The sequence below is a fragment of the Leucopleurus acutus genome (assembly GCF_964270905.1).
Source record: "Leucopleurus acutus genome assembly, chromosome: 14".
In the NCBI taxonomy this organism is placed as follows: domain Eukaryota; kingdom Metazoa; phylum Chordata; class Mammalia; order Artiodactyla; family Delphinidae; genus Leucopleurus; species Leucopleurus acutus.
In genome coordinates, this window is record NC_139156.1 from 31,652,503 (window position 1) to 31,669,656 (window position 17,154).

General features: G+C 42.5%; 1 protein-coding gene across 1 annotated transcript in view; it reads right to left on the reverse strand.

Moving 5' to 3' along the window:
* Positions 1 to 2,608: 2,608 nt before the first annotated feature.
* The window catches only part of ENTPD1 (ectonucleoside triphosphate diphosphohydrolase 1), an 82,552-nt gene continuing 68,006 nt past the window's right edge, over positions 2,609 to 17,154 (reverse strand). The window contains exons 3-10 of the mRNA XM_082854137.1: positions 14,761 to 14,878; positions 11,986 to 12,136; positions 9,845 to 10,004; positions 8,932 to 9,171; positions 7,418 to 7,684; positions 6,880 to 6,996; positions 4,935 to 5,072; positions 2,609 to 2,820 (exon numbers count right to left, since the gene is read on the reverse strand). Of these exons, the coding sequence (XP_082710263.1) occupies positions 2,614 to 2,820; positions 4,935 to 5,072; positions 6,880 to 6,996; positions 7,418 to 7,684; positions 8,932 to 9,171; positions 9,845 to 10,004; positions 11,986 to 12,136; positions 14,761 to 14,878 (1,398 nt within the window). The 3' untranslated portion in view covers positions 2,609 to 2,613. The remainder of the gene's footprint in view (positions 2,821 to 4,934; positions 5,073 to 6,879; positions 6,997 to 7,417; positions 7,685 to 8,931; positions 9,172 to 9,844; positions 10,005 to 11,985; positions 12,137 to 14,760; positions 14,879 to 17,154) is intronic.

The following is a 17,154-nucleotide window of genomic DNA, read 5'->3' on the forward strand; positions in this document are numbered from 1 at the left end:
AGTAACGTTACTATTATATAGTAAACTTTGCTCTGTGAGCTATTAAGAGACTAATCTTTATTTTAATATTCAAGTTTACATTTTGACCATAGAATATAAGCACCCAATTATCTTGTATTATCTTTGAATCCAGATTAAATTTCCCAAAGGTCTTTCATCAGGCATCTTGGCCTGAATAATAGGCATCTGTGTCTTCACAAAAAAGGCAACAAAACCTGAGGAGTAATGTGAAATTCTGAGCTGGGATGTTAAAAGCTTGTTAAGAATAATGTTAAACTTCATATATAATAAATAATAGCAAGAATGTTATAGCATCTATAGCTGTTTAAAGAAAATTCCCCCCCTCAAGAGAAAGACAAAGTGTTATTGCCTGTGTCTTTTTAGCTGTGAATGTACTTTTAGACGTGTGCTATTCAATATGGTAGCCACTAGCCACACGTGGCTATTGAGTACTTGAAATGGAGTCCTGGTTAGGATGTGCTGTAAGTGTAATATACACAACAGATTTCAAAAACTTAATATTAAAAAATATATCATTAGTAACATATTAATTACATCTTGAAATGGGTTCTAGGTACCTTCACCATAAGCATCTTTGCCATTGACATCTCTGCCACAAGCACTTCTGCAACAAACATTTTCGTCGAATAACTAATTGGCTGTAAGGCAAATTCCCTGTGAAAGATAAAATAACTGGTTGACAGTTTTTGGTTTGACAGTTTGGTTTCAACTGGTTGAAATATGTTAGCATTTCTTCCAGTTGGCGACATTATTGATGGCTTTATCGAGCTGGCATATGACAGTGATTTGCCCCAAAAGTTGGTTTCTTATTTTGAAACACACTACAGTGGAGGAGAAAGAGACCAAGGTCCTGGAAGGTGCAGAGGTGAACCCACATTTCCCACACAACTTTGGAACATCTGTCAATGGACACGTGACAATATGCCAAGAACAAACAACAACCATGTAGAAGCTTTCAAAACACAACACAAAGCTCAGTTACAAAGATGCCTCTAAGTATTTGGAAACTTATATCGCTCTTTACGAAGGAAGAAATTTTAGCAAAAAAAGAAAAAGTACGATGCAGAACGAGGAGACAAATCAATGAGCAAAAAAAAAAGTATAAAATGCTATGAATGAAAGACTTGGAAGACAAGTGCTTAGATACAACCCACAAAATAAAATCAGTTATGTGCACAGTATTGCCATGAATCAACACACACTTTAAATGTACTCAAATATTTTATATTTCACAATAAGTCTTGAATTTTGTTATTCGTTTCATTATGTCCTTTTAATTATCCCTCTTTGATTTTCCATTATTTTATCTTTTATGGCAAAATTGCTTTAGAGCCAATTATTTGCAGTGAAATGTTTGTGGCAAAAATGTCTATGGCAAAGATGCTTAAAGCAAAAGTACCTAGAACCGGCAGCAAAACTTGCAGATGTGGTTCCTTGCACATTTTGTTGTGTAAATACCATGACAACAAAAAAGGCATGCCACTCTTCACTAATGCAACTCTTTCACTAAATTAAACCCTGGGACAGTAAGATATGGCATGGCTTTAAAACTCAGTGAGCATCTTTGTGGTGCAACTGGTTAGCATGCTTGGCTGAATGGAAAGGTTGATGGTTCAAGCCTACCACAGGATGGTCTTATCCCCAGCCAATAATTTCTTAGTGATGAAAATATTCTGGAATTAGATATTGGTGACAGTTGCACAACATTGTGAATGTACTAAATGCCACTAAATTGTATATGTCATAATGGTGAATTTTAGGTTATATGCGTTTTACTGCAATAAAAACAAAACCCCAATAGATGTGTTGGAGGATGCACTTTCCTGACCTTGTGTTGTAACTGTATTTTTCTTCCTGACATGTGTACACCTACCAGATAATATGCCCTGATATTTGAATGCCTATGTATATGTACAGCAACTTTTTAAGTAATCTCTGGTCTGGGTGTCCCACTCTAGCATTTTGGCATCACCCAGGAATATGTGACTTACCCACATCCCTCTTTTGTCTTGGATTAACTATTGGATTAACTGCACATCCCATAAATTCCTTTGTAGGACTCTTTCGCCCTAGCACATACTTGCCTAGACTAGAAAATTCTCCCATGCAAAGGGCAGGCTGGGCATGGGATATGTGTCTGTCTTCTCCAAAGGCATTGGATGGCTTTCTTAATAAATGGGAAACAGGAGAGAGAAAGGGTCTGTAAGACCACAACTGAATCAGTTCCCAAGATTCTTCTTTCAGCCAGGGCAACTTCCCAGCACAGGACTCAGGACTCTCAGTTCTTCTGGATAAAGTCAATATTGTTCTTTTATAAAGCAACTATCATGAAAGGAGGCAGGTCTTCAAGAGCTACACAAGCACAGAGTACAAAAGAGAAAGGGGGGGAGTTTGGAGAGACTCACAAAAGAGACAATGTCTGCCAGGAAGTTCTTGAGGCAGTGGGTGGTAAATACCTCCCATGGAAAGGCTTCAGCAAAAGCCAAGGAAGCTTCATGCTGGTCAAGACTGGCCTTGTACACCACTGTGGAGGAAAGTGCTCCCTGGGCAAGTTTTCTTCTCACTTCAGCCAGCAGATTTCAGCTGTTCCTGCTATACCATGTCTTTCCAGAAATACGAAGGCTTGTGAAAGATAAATATGCCTATTACGACCACTATGACCAGGATCAGGGAGAAGAGGACCATGAGGAAGACATATGTGGAGTGGGAGAGAGGTGTGGACAATGGCTCTTCAGATGGGATCATGTTGGTCAGGTTCAGCATGTAGCCCAAAGTCCACCCGACGCTGGTGCTCCGGACCTGCAAACAGTGGGGAAAGTCTGTTGTTTCTGGTCCGAGGATTAAATGAGCTTTCATGCAACCCTGTCCATAACACTGAACAACCAGGAAGTGAGAGCACCATGTTCAGTTCTCTAAATGGATTACTTTTATATTCTGAATTGGGAAGGCGGCTGTGGGGAAAATGGAGCAGGAGCAAGTGATTAAGAAGGAGAGTGTGGGGCCTCACTACTAAATTCCCCCACTTCAGAAGAGTGTGGGGCCTCACTACTAAATTCCCCAAATTCAGAGAGGAATTTGGGGAATGACGGCTCAGTTCTCCTGCCTAGAAGAACTTAATTTAAATTAGGCCTTTGGAAATTTGCATTCTTCTTTTGCTGTTTGTGTGAATGTGGGTGGCTGGGGTGGGGAAGCGGGGGTGGATGACGGGAAGCGGGCAAAGGGTGAGAGAATAATGACTGTCCCTGGCCTTGTGTATCAATGTCAGGCCCAAGAATCTCATCCATATGAAACCAGGACTTCTTTTATGATTCAACTAGGGAAAAATTGGGGAATAATCCCAGCAAGTCAGTCTTACTTGACGAAAGATGAAAGACTGCATATGCATGAGAAAGGATTATTCTTAAATAAAAAAACATTTTCCAACCCTGCCATCTTCCTAGGAATATTTTCAAGTCACCTCAAAATGTATTGAAATACAGGTAGTCTATGAATAACAAAGAATTGTGGAAATGTTTCTATTACATGAGTTGTATGTGGTCATGGTAGGAAAATCATGAAGTACAGATAATACTAAAAAAGAAAATAAAAACCACCGCAACTTCATCATTCAGAAGTTGCTGCTATTATCATTTTGTGACATATCCTACCAGTCCTCTCTGTGCATGTTTTTCACATAAAAAATGGAATTAAATTGTATGTAGAATTATTCACTTAACAATTCCTTGTAAACATCATCCCATGTCTCTTAAGGGATTTCTGCAACATCATCACTGACATGAACTGCCTTGTATGTTCATTTTTACTCATTTTGTTCAATTATTTATAAATCCTAGAAATGGAGCAACTGGACAAAATGATGTACATGTTTTAAGGCTCCTAGCTCATGTTGCCAAAACAGTCTTCCCAAAGGTTATGCCAGTTTACATTCCAACCAATACCATGTGGAATGCTCCTCTCCCCTAAACCTTTACCAGTACTGGGAATTAATAATTTGTAAAAAGGCCCATGTCCCTTTATGGGGAATGGAACCAGATCTGACTGCCTGTGTCAAGGAAGCCTCCAGAGTTAGAGGAGTTATCACTTAAGGTTTAGAAATAATGGATCATAGATTGGAATTCAAAGAATATAAATCACTAGGTAAATTTGGCATAGACATATCTCTCAAACAGACAAACTGTGATGGAACGGAAGGAAGACTGGGATGTTAAAACAAGGAAAAGATTTTAATTAGCAAAGTCAATATTGATAAGAGTGTGATGAAACTAGTATCTTTAAGGCTACTACAGCCCTCTGCTGCCTCAATGCTTTGTTTTGCTTGAAGTCACCATATTTAATAAAGGGGTAAATTGTTTTTGCCATTAGTGGATATGGGTTTAAAAGGTAGAGAAACACTGCTCTTGATATTTTTCATCAAGCATGAGTGTGCCCATGAGTCTCGCTGCCGAGGTAAATGTTGCTGTATGCCTGGAGGTAATGCTATGGTAATGCAAAGCTATGAGCTTGCTTCTTTAAGGCTCATGCTAAGCCTGGCTTCTAAGCAAAGGCCCCCATTCACAGCCACTCATCTCATTCTTCACAGCGAGCTTTCAGATTGGTGAGTCTTGAAGCTACAACCAACAAGGCCTTAACCCCTTGTGACAAACCATGATCATCCCTTCTGGATTCACGAAGGGGCCTTTGGGATGGATGCTGAAGTCAGCTCGCAGAATCACTGTGGCTGTTGAAATACTGTTATATTACTTTACTATCTCATTTTTTGTTTTATAAGGAGTTAGTCACTGTTCTGTGAGCAGAAAGGCGAGGCTGAGAATGCAAGTAGCCCTCCTTAGACAGGATATCCGCAACTGGCTGGTCAACATTATCAGGAGATGCCATCTTGGGTTACCACCCAACCTCCCCACAACCTAACAAACCTTGCCCATGAAGTGAATATCCTTCCAGGACTCAGCTGTAAAATGATAGCCATTCAGAAGAAGAGCGAGGATGTAGGTGCCAGAAAAGCAGTATTCACTCAGGTACTTCTCCTTCACTTCACCAAAATACATCTGCAGCTGGAAGTGAAGTGAAGAAAACATCATACTTGGACAACAACAGGCACTTCTCCATAGCCCTCATGTTCGCTATTAGAGCTGATCAAGAGAGGAAAAAGCCCCAGCTCACATGGGCCTGAGAGTTGGCCCCTGCAGAGAGCTTTGGGAGTGGTGCTGCACTCCTTCAGTGGGTGCAGGGGTTCACAGTTTAGGGTCTGTTAAGCAATCTTTTCCTCCACAGGGTTCTATGAGACATTGATAAGTGTTCTAGGAAAAAAGTAGTTTCTGTGGTCTGAGAGGTTCAACAACACTGAATTTTACTATAGTTTGCCATCCCTTGTGAAACTTGAGTTTCACAATCACATTAGCATATTAAAAACTGTGAAAAATCTTGCATGAAAGAAATCTAGTAATCTTTGTTTAACCAGAGTTTTCTGTATGCTCTTGACCAAAGTCTTTGGTTTAGAGCCTCTATAAGCATCTTGAAGAAACAGTTTCATAAAAAGCCTTGCCACTCAGTTAGGTCTCTGGACTAGCAGCAGCAGCATCCCCTGAGAACTTGTTAATCCCCACCCCTGATCTGCCAGTGCAGAATGTGCTGTTTAATATGATCCCCATATGATCACATACATAGTAACATTTGACAAGCACTGCTCTGGAACCCAGTTTAGGAAGCATTTTGCTCAAGAACCCGAGATGCTCGTCTTTCTCCACAGATCACCACTAGCTGCAAAAAGCCTCCCCTGTTTTGTAAAGTGCTGAGGCATATTTGAGCTGCTCTTTCCAAAAGCCCTGAATACCCTTCCTTCATGTTCTAACTCAGACAAAATACTTAGAGAAAATTTCAGATGTCCAGGCTCTTGCACAACCTTCCTTCCTCTGTTGTCAGTGCCCACGAGAACAGCCTTCATTTTTAATTAATTGCATATCTTCAGAATGAAAGCACTGGTCACTTTTGCAATCTCTCTTAAAATCACTCATTTTAAGTCACTTTTGTCAACTTAAAACAACTGCTGTTTTGAGCCACTCCTAGGTGATCTGTTTTTCTAAATCAGAGTAGACTCCATATCCTTCTCTCACGTCCCTGGAAACTTTCATCAGGTAGCACTGGATCTTGAATGACTCAGTGCCTCAGACAAGAAAAATTTTGGGCTTCAAATTTATGAATAAGTAGGAGATACCTTGGACCTGTCTGATGAAAAAAGGGTCTTACCACAATGGTGTCTGTGGCAGATTCTGTGAACTGCCTGTCTTCCCTGGGAGTTGGGGGAAGGAGTGGGGGACAGTGTGCTCAGCTCCAGGAAGTAGCTCATGATGGATCTAGGGCTCTAAGCCAGTCATAAAATCCTGCATCCTGCTTTCCCAGCCAGTCCTGGCCAATGAGATGTAAGAGAAAAGACTACTAGGAGCTTCTGGGATAGCTTTTGCTTTCCTATAAAAAGGAACAGACGTATCTGGCGCTATCCTTCTTCTGACCTCGAACACGGCTGTGATCCCTGAAGCTACACCTTGCTTCCATGAGGAAACAGGCCTAACAACAACTGAAGAATGGCTGAGATAGTCAAGCTGCCCACTCCATGCCAGCAACTGACTACTTCCGGACTTCGAATTAGGTGAAAACAATAAGACCTTTTTTGTTTAAGCCATTGTATGCCAAGTTATCAAGGAATGCCAGTGAACTTACTCTTAATTGAGTGTACCATCTAGGCTTCTCTAACATGAGTGCTGGATCTTGGTCACATTAGCATGACTTGAAGAGCAGACTCACATCCTCCATGCTGTCAAGGGCAGAGAGCAATGGTAACAGATGCTGTTTCTAGTCACTTACCTCTTCCCAAGGCCGAGAGCAGAACTTTTCCAACGTGCTAATCATCTTTTTATGAGTTGACTGTTCCTCTGATGTAAGGTTTAAAAACTCCATCACATAGTAGAAAGCTGAAAATGCCTACAAGAGAAAAATGCTGAGTTTGGTGCAGTGTCCAACACAGAGGGACACTGATTCACTCTCCAGAAGGCCTAATGAAAGTGCCTGGAAATCTCTGATGAGTAAATTATGGATCAGGTGATACTCCATCCCCAACAGCTGCTTCCTTCCTGGAAGGGGGTCACTTTGCTGCTGACATGCATTTCTGAGCCATCTGGTAGCTAATTTTCTCGATAATTTTAATGGGAGAGTCAGGGAGAAAGAAAGATGGGGGAAAAAGAAGATAAGAGGAAAAGTTACAAAACTCCCATCTTTTTTTTTTTTTTTTTTTTTTGCGGTACGCGGGCCTCTCACTGTTGTGGCCTCTCCTTTGTAGGCATATGTTCTGTAATTTGCAACCAAAAACCATTGTAACAAATATATCATCATGTCACAAACTTACCCCAAAATTCCCTTGGAGGGGTGGCAAGAAAATCCCATTGAAGGAACAGCTGGAGTAAGGGCAGTAACTGGTGTTAAAGAGTTGAAGGATGCTTCGCCGGCATTGTTGATAGTTTCCAGTGCCACGGATTTCAACTTCAGGGAATGGAAGAAATGGAAAAGTTGCCTCAAATCTCCCGGTGCAGGGAGCCTCATAAAGGTCACTCATGTTCATTTTCCTCCGGTATCCAGAGTTAAAGCATGGGTCACGGATGGTTCCATTTGTAGCCTGAATAGAAAAATCACTTGAAGGCATCATGTGCAAATGCTTTGAGTACAAAAGCACCAGTCTGACTTCAATAATGTGTAGCAATTGAGAAACAGCCAGGCACTCAGCACTGGCATCAATATGCCCCTGCGCTGCCTTTTTTACCCTTGGCTAACAGTCATATTTGTATAACAGGCACCAGAAGTGGTATCAGATGTAAATGAACTTTTGCTATTCACAGAAAGCTAATATCGTTGAAGCTGGGCCCAGAAATTCCATTAGTTTGGAATGGCCCCTAGCGCTTAGTACTAATCGCGTAGGTCAGAAGCAGATCCACAAGGAAAACTCTCAAGGTTCTCACAATTCCGAGCCTAGGGTAGTTCTCTGGGGGTCTGCCTATATCCCTGGCCCTACCTCCAAGCCGAAAAGCAAAAGCTTCAAGAGCTGGAAGTGCCTCAGATCACTTAAGGCAGGAGTACCAAAATGGTTTTCAACCCACAACCCAGTATGTTCACGAGACGTAAAGGGGCTGCTGTGGATGAGAGGCTTAGTGGAAACTTAGGGCTCACTAGGCGTCTCTCAGCAGCCCCTCCTCCCATGGCAGTCATCTTATTGATAGTGTTTCTGAGAACCAGAGAGCGAGCTTTGGAGGAAAGCAGAGAACTGGTTGTCCTTTCAGTAGAGACAGGGAACAGCTGGATTTGACATCCTTGCTCTGTGTTTGTCAGGATGTGCTGGTACTTGCATGATTTTGAGTATGTTTAACTTTTCTCGCCTTCAAAACGCAAAAAGCGTCTAGGGACAAGATTTGAAGTGTTGATCAATAAACTCTGCATTTTCTCTGAGGTTTTTTTTCTCCTCCTCTCCAGGTTGTTTCTAATAGCCTTGTTTTCTGCAGGTCGTAGGAAATGGAGATTGAAAAGTGGGAAAGAGCTTAAAAACTGTGTGCACGCACACACGCACACACACATACACACACTACTGTAGCAGGTACTTTTCATTGTCAGCCCCACAGGGGTGAGAAATTATTTCCAAAGAAAGGATTTGAGTCATGTCCTTGGAGACAGTGCAGTAAACAAACATAGGAGGTGGTGTCTGGATGGGACAATTCACAGGGGTTGACCAGATGTCGTTAGATATCCTGCCTGAAAAGATTTGGAAAGTACAGTAACCAACTTCAGATCAGTTACTGAAATAGAAAGAGAAAACGACGCGGGGGGCTGGTGGCCCAGTTGTGGGGAGGGTGGTCTGGATTCAGTTACACTCGCCTGAAGGTCCTTGGACAGTTTCTGCAAGAGGGCTTGATCCTTCCCATAGCACAAGAAGCTGTGCGTGTATACACCGTAGTTCTTGCCATAGAGGCGAAAGTGCAGAGTGTTGTTAGAAGACTCAGTCGTTTCATTTCGAGGCACAAAAGTGATTTGTGTAGAGGCTCCCCCAAGGTCTAAAGCTCCATAGGTTTCCTGAGTATCGCCTTCACTTGGTTTCAGGTTAAACCAACTCAATTTCTGAAAGACAGTACCAACACCAGTGGTAGAAGGATCTGGACATCCCCCTTTTCATGCTATTTCTTGGACTCAGGGACTTCCTAAGGCAAAGGAGCAGGAGGATAAGGGTGAAACAAAGCTCACCAGAGGTTCCTGAGTCTGCATCAGATCAACAGCAAGAAAACAGGGGCTTCAAAGACATAGCTCAGACTGCGGCAACATAGGAACAGCTTACAAACACAAGATCTGGGGCCAGAAAGACCCAAGTTCAAATCCCTACTCATTGGCTTATTAGCCATGTGACCTTGGGCAGAATAATTGCCTCCTCTAGGCCTCGATTTGAGGCTCTAAAATGAGAGAACACCTCATATGGTTATTCTGAAGATTAAGTCAAACAGTACATGAAAAGTGCTTTGCATAGCACAAGACACATGGCACTACGCAAATGTTAGCTATTTTTAATGATAGATTTAAACATTTTTTTTTCTGTATCTCTGTATATGGCTTCCTTATTCTCCAATAGTGAGAGTTCTTGTGAGAGAATTATGCCTCTGGTGACCCCTGCAAATGTGAGGGTAAATTAATTTGTTCATTTATCCATCATTCATTCTGTCTAGTGATCCAAGTACTGCCTGAGATATCAATGGCATTGACCCACAGGGAGCCACCTCCACGGATGCTGTGAGACAATCACCTGAGTGAATCTGCCCAGCAGATAGTTGATAGTAATCCAGCCATAGGCACCTTCCTCTTGGCCAGTGATGATTCTGGCACCCTGGAAGTCAAAGGGGTAGCTGCTGATGCTCTTTGCCACTGCAGCCAGGATCTTGTCTGCCAACCGTTCATTTTCCATCCTGCACAAAGAGCTGAGGTTACTGGTTTTGTTTGAATAACTATGACTACCCATTGCAGCCAGAGCTTCCAGCCAGTTCCCCTAGGAAGTGAAGCATAAGCTCACTGCAATAAACAGAAGGATGGAGATGCCCACACATGGCTGTCTGAGAAGCCCTCCTTTGGGGAGGAGCATAACTACTCTTTTGGCCCCTCTTCTCCAAATCCAGATCCTTCCAATCCCTACGTAGGTTGGTCCTCTTAAAATACCATTTTCATTGTTGTTCCCTGGCTCCAAGAAATTATCAGAGTAATTTAAATTGCTGTGGTGGTGGTAGCTGGATATTGTTTGATCACCAAGCCTAGAGCTGATGTGTGCTACATTAGCCATTGCCGGTGGCTTCAAGCTGCTTACGTAGCCTCAAGGCTCTGCTTGAAGTTTTAAATTAGGGCTCTAGCAGACACCAAGTGGAAAACGTCCTGGGACAGATACCCAACCTCAGTTGGTGCCGGAGCGGGGTAAAAAATCTTTCTCATATTCTGCCTTGGTTTTTGGGTCTGAGACCTTGAGATCTAAAGAAGAAATCTTCCAGGGTTGTCACAATGAAGATGGAATACAATTGCTTCCAAGATCTAGGCAATATAATACTGAGAGTCTCTGGGTCAGAAAATGCTGCCTTCCAACTGGCATTAGACCCCAGTAATCTCTCATTTGAATGGCTTCCTTACCCTATCAACTGGCCTCCTTGTCCCTAGTTTTCCTCTCCTCCAATCCACCTCTCTACCACTGGCACCAGTTGTGTAACATCCTTTAATGGCTTCCCATTGTTTCCCAGATAAACTTCAAACTCCCTAGCATGGCCCACAAGGCACTTTGTGATCCGAATCTTGCCTTCACAGAATCCCACTCAGAATCCTAGCTCTACCACTTGCCAGGTATGTGACCTTTGGTGAGTTACTTAACATCTGTACACCACAGCTTCCTTAATCTGATTAATAATAGTTAATAATACCTGTTACTTCATAGAGTTACAGTGATTTAAATTAAAGCACAGTGCTAAGAACATAGTAAGGGCCCAACAAATACAAGCTGCTACCATTACCATTGTCATTATTAGTATTAACTCTATGTACCCTATGTTCTATCTATGCAGAACTATCTATAGTCCTCTGAACATGCCCTGATCTCTCACATATCACTCCTTTGTGCATCTATTAGAACACAAGATCCAGGAAAGCAGGGACTTATGCCTGACACATAACAGGTGCCAAATAAACATAGGTTATGGAACGCATGATGTCTGCTCTGCCTGTAATGCCCTTCCCCCTCCCCCCACAAGTCCTTCATGATTTGGCTCATGTATCCCCTCCTCTGGTGAGTCTTCTTGACCTCCTCCCATTCTTGGCAGGGACAAATATGCTCCCATAGCAGCTCTGAGCACTCTTCTATCAAAGAATCGGTCGCCCTGTATCAAAACCCTGATCTTGGAAGATGAGTCACCTACTTCCATGTCCTGGGACAGAGCAGGCAGTCAATACAAACTGAATGAATGAATGAACAAACAAATGAACAAATAATGCCCACAGATACTAAGTGGTGACCAGTAAAGATGTGCTAATTGTGATGATTTGTGTCTCGGGATGTCTGCGAGTCTCCTCTGGCCTTCCTCCTCCCAGATGTGGAATTGCTAAATCTGTAGCCCCAAATCCCAGAGTATAAAGGCTCAATCTTCCTCTTTTTGTGCCATCACTCCCTTGAATTCCCTGTGGGGAGATGAGTAAGAGGCCTTTTTTTTTTTTTTACGTACTTAAACTCCCATCATTATGCAAGCTAAGAGTTTGGGAATTTTACCCATTTACTGAGATTTTCTTTCTTAGGTGTGGACATTTAGCATGTCTAGAATTGGGGTGTTAGAGAAGTGTGGCGTTCGCCCATAACTCAGAGGCTCTAGCAACTGCCAAACCTATCTCCCTGCAGCTCTCAGTCCCTACAGGCTGCTATACCTGAGCAACCGCATGCCTGCCGTGGCTCCCAAGTAAACAGGTGTCTCTGTGTGCTGGGATGCTGGAATCACTTTCCTGGCTCTTTCCATGCATGCAGTCAGATAAATGTCTATTTCACTTAATTTCTGAGCAAATTCTGAGATTCCAGGACCTAGAGAAAGCAGATGAAAAAAGTAGAAAGTAGAAGCAGATGAAAATTGTTTTTAAAAGTAAAGGACATATCTTCACATTATTAGAGAAAACACTGATGTTTTCTGAGAAAATGCAAGGAGACAATTTCTTTTTGTGATATCTGTTAAGTTTTTGTACTTAGAGGGTAACTCACTGAATCTAGCCTCAGTAGGATTTATTTTCAGACCTCAAGCCGGGTCTGTCTGCTGTTCGGTAATCTTGCCACTGGATGGCGCAATTTTCACATTTAATTGCATGCATAGCCTTCTTAAAACCAGGCTCTCTCAGACTTAAATGGGGATCTTATAGATAACTACTCTATATAGCTGTTTATGACGCTTCTTCCACAAAGTTGTAATTAACAACACTAATTCCTAGAAGATGGGAAAGGCAAAAGATAACAGAACAAAAATTAAAATATGTACCAGGCACATGGGCTTTTACTGAAAAGACAGGAACAGCTACTAACTAACACTAAAATTTCTGCAGCAATGTTTCTTCCTTTGTTAGAAGAAACAGGCATAGAACCCATGTCTCCTCAGCAGCTTTTCTACTCTGATACCCTGTCTGCCTAGTAAAACTGTCCAGTTTTAGAGCTGTTTTAACTGCTGCTGTGGAGAGGATTAGAGAGCCAAGATGCTTTACGCTTTTTGAAGTTATTTAACAGTTAACAATTTTGGCTCACTTTAAGCTAAACAGCTACATTTTCAGTGCTTTATAGTGAGGATTTGCTTTAACAATAAGTAACCAGATATCTGATCCATATCTCGTTCACCAAATTTTAAATAGCCTGTTTACTTAACTGTAATGAGAAAATCAGCTCCAACTCATCAGCTAAGTGTTTTGACTCAAAAAGCCTGGCCTTCCATAACCGGTAGCTTTCAACTCACCTTTCTATTTAAATAGTTGATTAGAGAACTCTATTTTTTTTTTTTTTTTTTTTTTGCAGTACGCGGGCCTCTCACTGTTGTGGCCTCTCCCGTTGCGGAGCACAGGCTCCGGACGCGCAGGCTCAGCGGCCACGGCTCACAGGCCCAGCCACGGCTCACAGATCCCAACCACTGTGCCACCAGGGAAGCTATCTTTTGAGAAGGGAAAATTACTGCATTTATTAGGCCAAACACGCATGGGGATATGTGTCTCAGGAGACAGCTGCTAGGTTAACACCACAACAACACGTGGAAGAAGAAATGGAAGGCAGTGAATTATTAAATAGAAGTCAATAAAACGAGGGATTTGGGTTTTAAGAAATGTTTGAAGTACTACCTCAGAACTGATGGGGCCAGATTCTGAGGACATCAGGCTACTGGGTAGAACGACTTGCTCTCTTGGAAACGTATCCTATCTACAGCTTTCTTGATAAACTATGAAAATTAGTGGACACCACAGGCCACCAAACTAAAAGTCAATTATATTCTGGGGCCTAGGTTACCTGTCTGACCAAAACTAAACAGTGAGTCCCTGGCTAAAAAGGCCAAGAGAGATGAAGGTCAGAAAGGTGAGGGCACGGGTGGGAGTGTTGGGCAGGAGGGAGCGGGAAGAGCTGCTGTCCACAACTCTAACTGGTCTTGTGACCTTAAAAGGAAAGTAACTAGGAAAAGACTCAATACGCAGTGTGGTGACTCAGAGTAGCAGGAAGCCTGCAGTGCGACTTGGAGGCCCAGATTCTTGTCCTGGTTCTGTTCCTCCTTGCCAGTCACTAGTCTTTCAGGTTTTTGCTTCCTTTTCTATAAAACAAGACTTCAGTGATCCACAAGGTCCTTTTTGCAGCCCTAAGGGTCTATGATTTGCCTGCCTATACAGAAGCTAAAGGCTTTTGAAAACTCCTTCCAAGCCATAGATTAGAGGACAAAGATTAAGAGCAGCAAGGCTCTGGATCCACCAGCCTCAACATCACCTGGGCACTTGTTAGAAGTGCAAATTCTCAGTCCTCATCCCAGACCTACTGAACCAGAAACTCGGGGGCAGGAGCGAGCACCTGTGCTTTAACACACCCTCCAGGTGGTTCTGATGCAGGTTCAAATTTGAGAACCACTGGCTAACACATGGGTTTAAAGTTGGGCAGATCTTTGCACAGCAAAGGAAACCACTGACAAAACGAAAAGACAACCTACTGAATAGGAGAAAATATTTGCTAATCATATGACTGATAAGGGTTTAGTTAAGTTTGGGCAGATTTCAGTTCGAGCCCCAGTTCCATCACTTACTAACTAGCTCAAGTAACCTTAAACAAGTGCCATAACCTCTTTCAACCTCAGTGCCCTCATTTTTAAAAAATGGGAATAATAATACATTCCTTAAAGGGAGACTGTGAGGATGAAATAACACATTTTCAGTACCAAGTGCATGGCACATAGAATTGTTCTGTTGATGGGAGTTACTATTACCCAATTATTTGGAAGTTTATCTTTCAAGGGCTTCATCATTAAGGACTGATTTCAGTACCGTTTTCATAATGATAATAAAGTAGCAATTATTTATAAAATAGCAACAATAGCAGCTCCGCTGCGTTCTCACTTGACTTCCCTTTTTCTCGTGTGTTTGTTTCACTTCCCACATGCCTCTCATGCCCACTGTCTCCCGGTCCCTTTTTCTTCATCTTACCTTTTACCTTGCACTCTTCTATCTGAGTCACCACCCCTGTGTCATTCTCCTTTTCTGCTGGCCACTTATAGATGTACAAATTCGTGTGAGAAGAGCCCGCATCCAGCACAATCCCAAACTGAGGGCAAAACAAACCAAGAACTCATCAGCATTACATCATTCTTCTCTGTATTCAGCTTGCAACAGAAAGGAGACAAAGACATGGGTTTTCAAAAACACAGAGGAGAAAGTATTTTAATTCATAGTGGGGGTAGGTTGGGGTGGAGTGAGTGCCTGGAGTTGTGCTGATCATAAGATCTACCAGGACACCAATCCCTCTAGAACTATGGCTCTCAGTGCTGGTTGCACATTAGAAATATCCAGGCCTTAGCCAAGGTAGGGCCCAAGCACCCGTATTATTAGAAGCTTCTCAGGTGATTCTAAATTGGAGGCAAGGTTCAGAACCATACACTGAAGTAGCCGAGACAATATAGAGGGAGTAGAAAGCCATCAATCTAGCAGTTCCCAAACCTGTATGCACATTGGAATCATATTAGAATCATCTGAAGAGCTTCAAAGGCTACTGATGCCCATGTCTGACCCCCAGATTTGTGATTTAACTGGCCTGGTATGTGGCCTGTACTCTGGAAAAGAGACATGGAAAATACTAAGTGGGCTTGTTTTTAATTACAAATATAACTATAAGTTGTATTCAATAAATTTTAAAAGATTTGTACTTTAACTTCATGCTTTTGGCTCTTAAGCATAGAAGGCAATGAATGGAAGAATAAAGTAAGAAAGAAGGTGGAGGAGGAAAGGTAAAAAGACAATATGAGAAAGAACTAGGTGGTCAGAAGAGAAAGGAGAAGAACAAAGTCACCACATCACATTTCATGAGGGCATGACGTGCACCAGCCTCGTGTTGTGAGGAGTATTTTATAAGAATTATCTGACTTAACTGCTAGACCAGTACTATAAGGTACATACTGTTTTCATGCCCGCTATACAGATGAGAAACTAAAGTACAAAGAGGTTAAGTAATTTAGTCAAGATACAAAGTGATTAGGTGACGGAGCCTGGTTTTCGATCAGAGTCAGGCCTTTAAGTGGGGCACCAATTTGAAAACTATAGTCTGGACCTTGCTCCTCTGTTCCTCTGTATAAGGAGCACAAGGTCTTGGGTCTGACTCTGATCCAAATCCAGGCTCCGTCACCTAATCACTTTGCCCGAAGCAAGCATGCGGGCCCTTTTCTTTACGGGGGCATAACGCTGACTACCACAGGGAAGCCCCACTGTGCAGAAGGAGGCAGAGATACTGCAGATGTTATGCAAGGTCAAGGATGCTCACACAGCAGCACAGTGATACTCCCTGGGGTGAAATGGAAGAAAACTTGACAGCTCAACAAGCTCTACGTTTAGCTATCCGCAGTGGTCCAGGGAGCTGAATTCTAATTCTTGTCTTCTTTTCTCCCTGGAGTTTTTAGGTTCTTCCCAGGTATAAGATAAGACAATATGAGGGGAGAGATGTAAAACAACTGCTGACTTAAGCATTATCAAGTGGCAGATCGCACTGTGAGGGCCACAGCTCAGATGAGCAGCAAGGAAGGAAGCTGCGCAGACTCCTCAGCAGCTAGGCTTGCAGTGAGATCAAACCAAGAACGGGCTTAGGCGGTGACCTTTGTGAGCAGACAGGGGTCTAACTGAGGTCTGGGGCCTTTGAACCTGTGGGAAACCTCTCAGGGTGGAGCAAAAGCCTCAGGCGTTACACGGCAGGAAATCCTGCTGTTCCCTAGCAGGGTCCCTGAATTCTTCCTGTCAGAAGATGTTCTAACCACAGAAGTATATGATAAAAGATAGCGAGGCAGCAGCAGCAAGAAGCCTTTATCTGGAATCAGGATGTTCTATTCTGTCTACTATGTTGACATGAAAGATACTCTTCCAGTAGAGCAAAGGAACCAGCCTTGCTCCTATCAGCCTGTTTCTCTAAGGCCTTACACAGTGAGGTGGTTGAGAAAGGAAAACTTTTACTACATTTCATTTGGCAAATGCTTGAGAAGGGCGGGTAGAGCATTGACACAGGAATTGAGGGCATTTCCTGCTGTTATGGCAGCCTGGAGTGCTAACCTGTTGAACTGGAACAAATGTTCTTTGTCTTCCAAATGAATTGCAGAAGGAAAATTCGGCATCACTTGCTGCCTTTAGGGAAAGATAAAGCTTGATTGTCTGCAAATTCTCTGTTTGAACATTCGGGGAGTTTGCCTTTCATTGTCACAAACCTACAAGCATATTCACTTGTTTTTCATAGCTGGCCCATTTTAGAGCTAGAAGTTTATTTCATCAATCCTCTTATTTTATAGTAGAAAACTGGGTCCAGAGCAGTTTGACTTGCTGAATGGGTAGTAAAGATAGTTATAC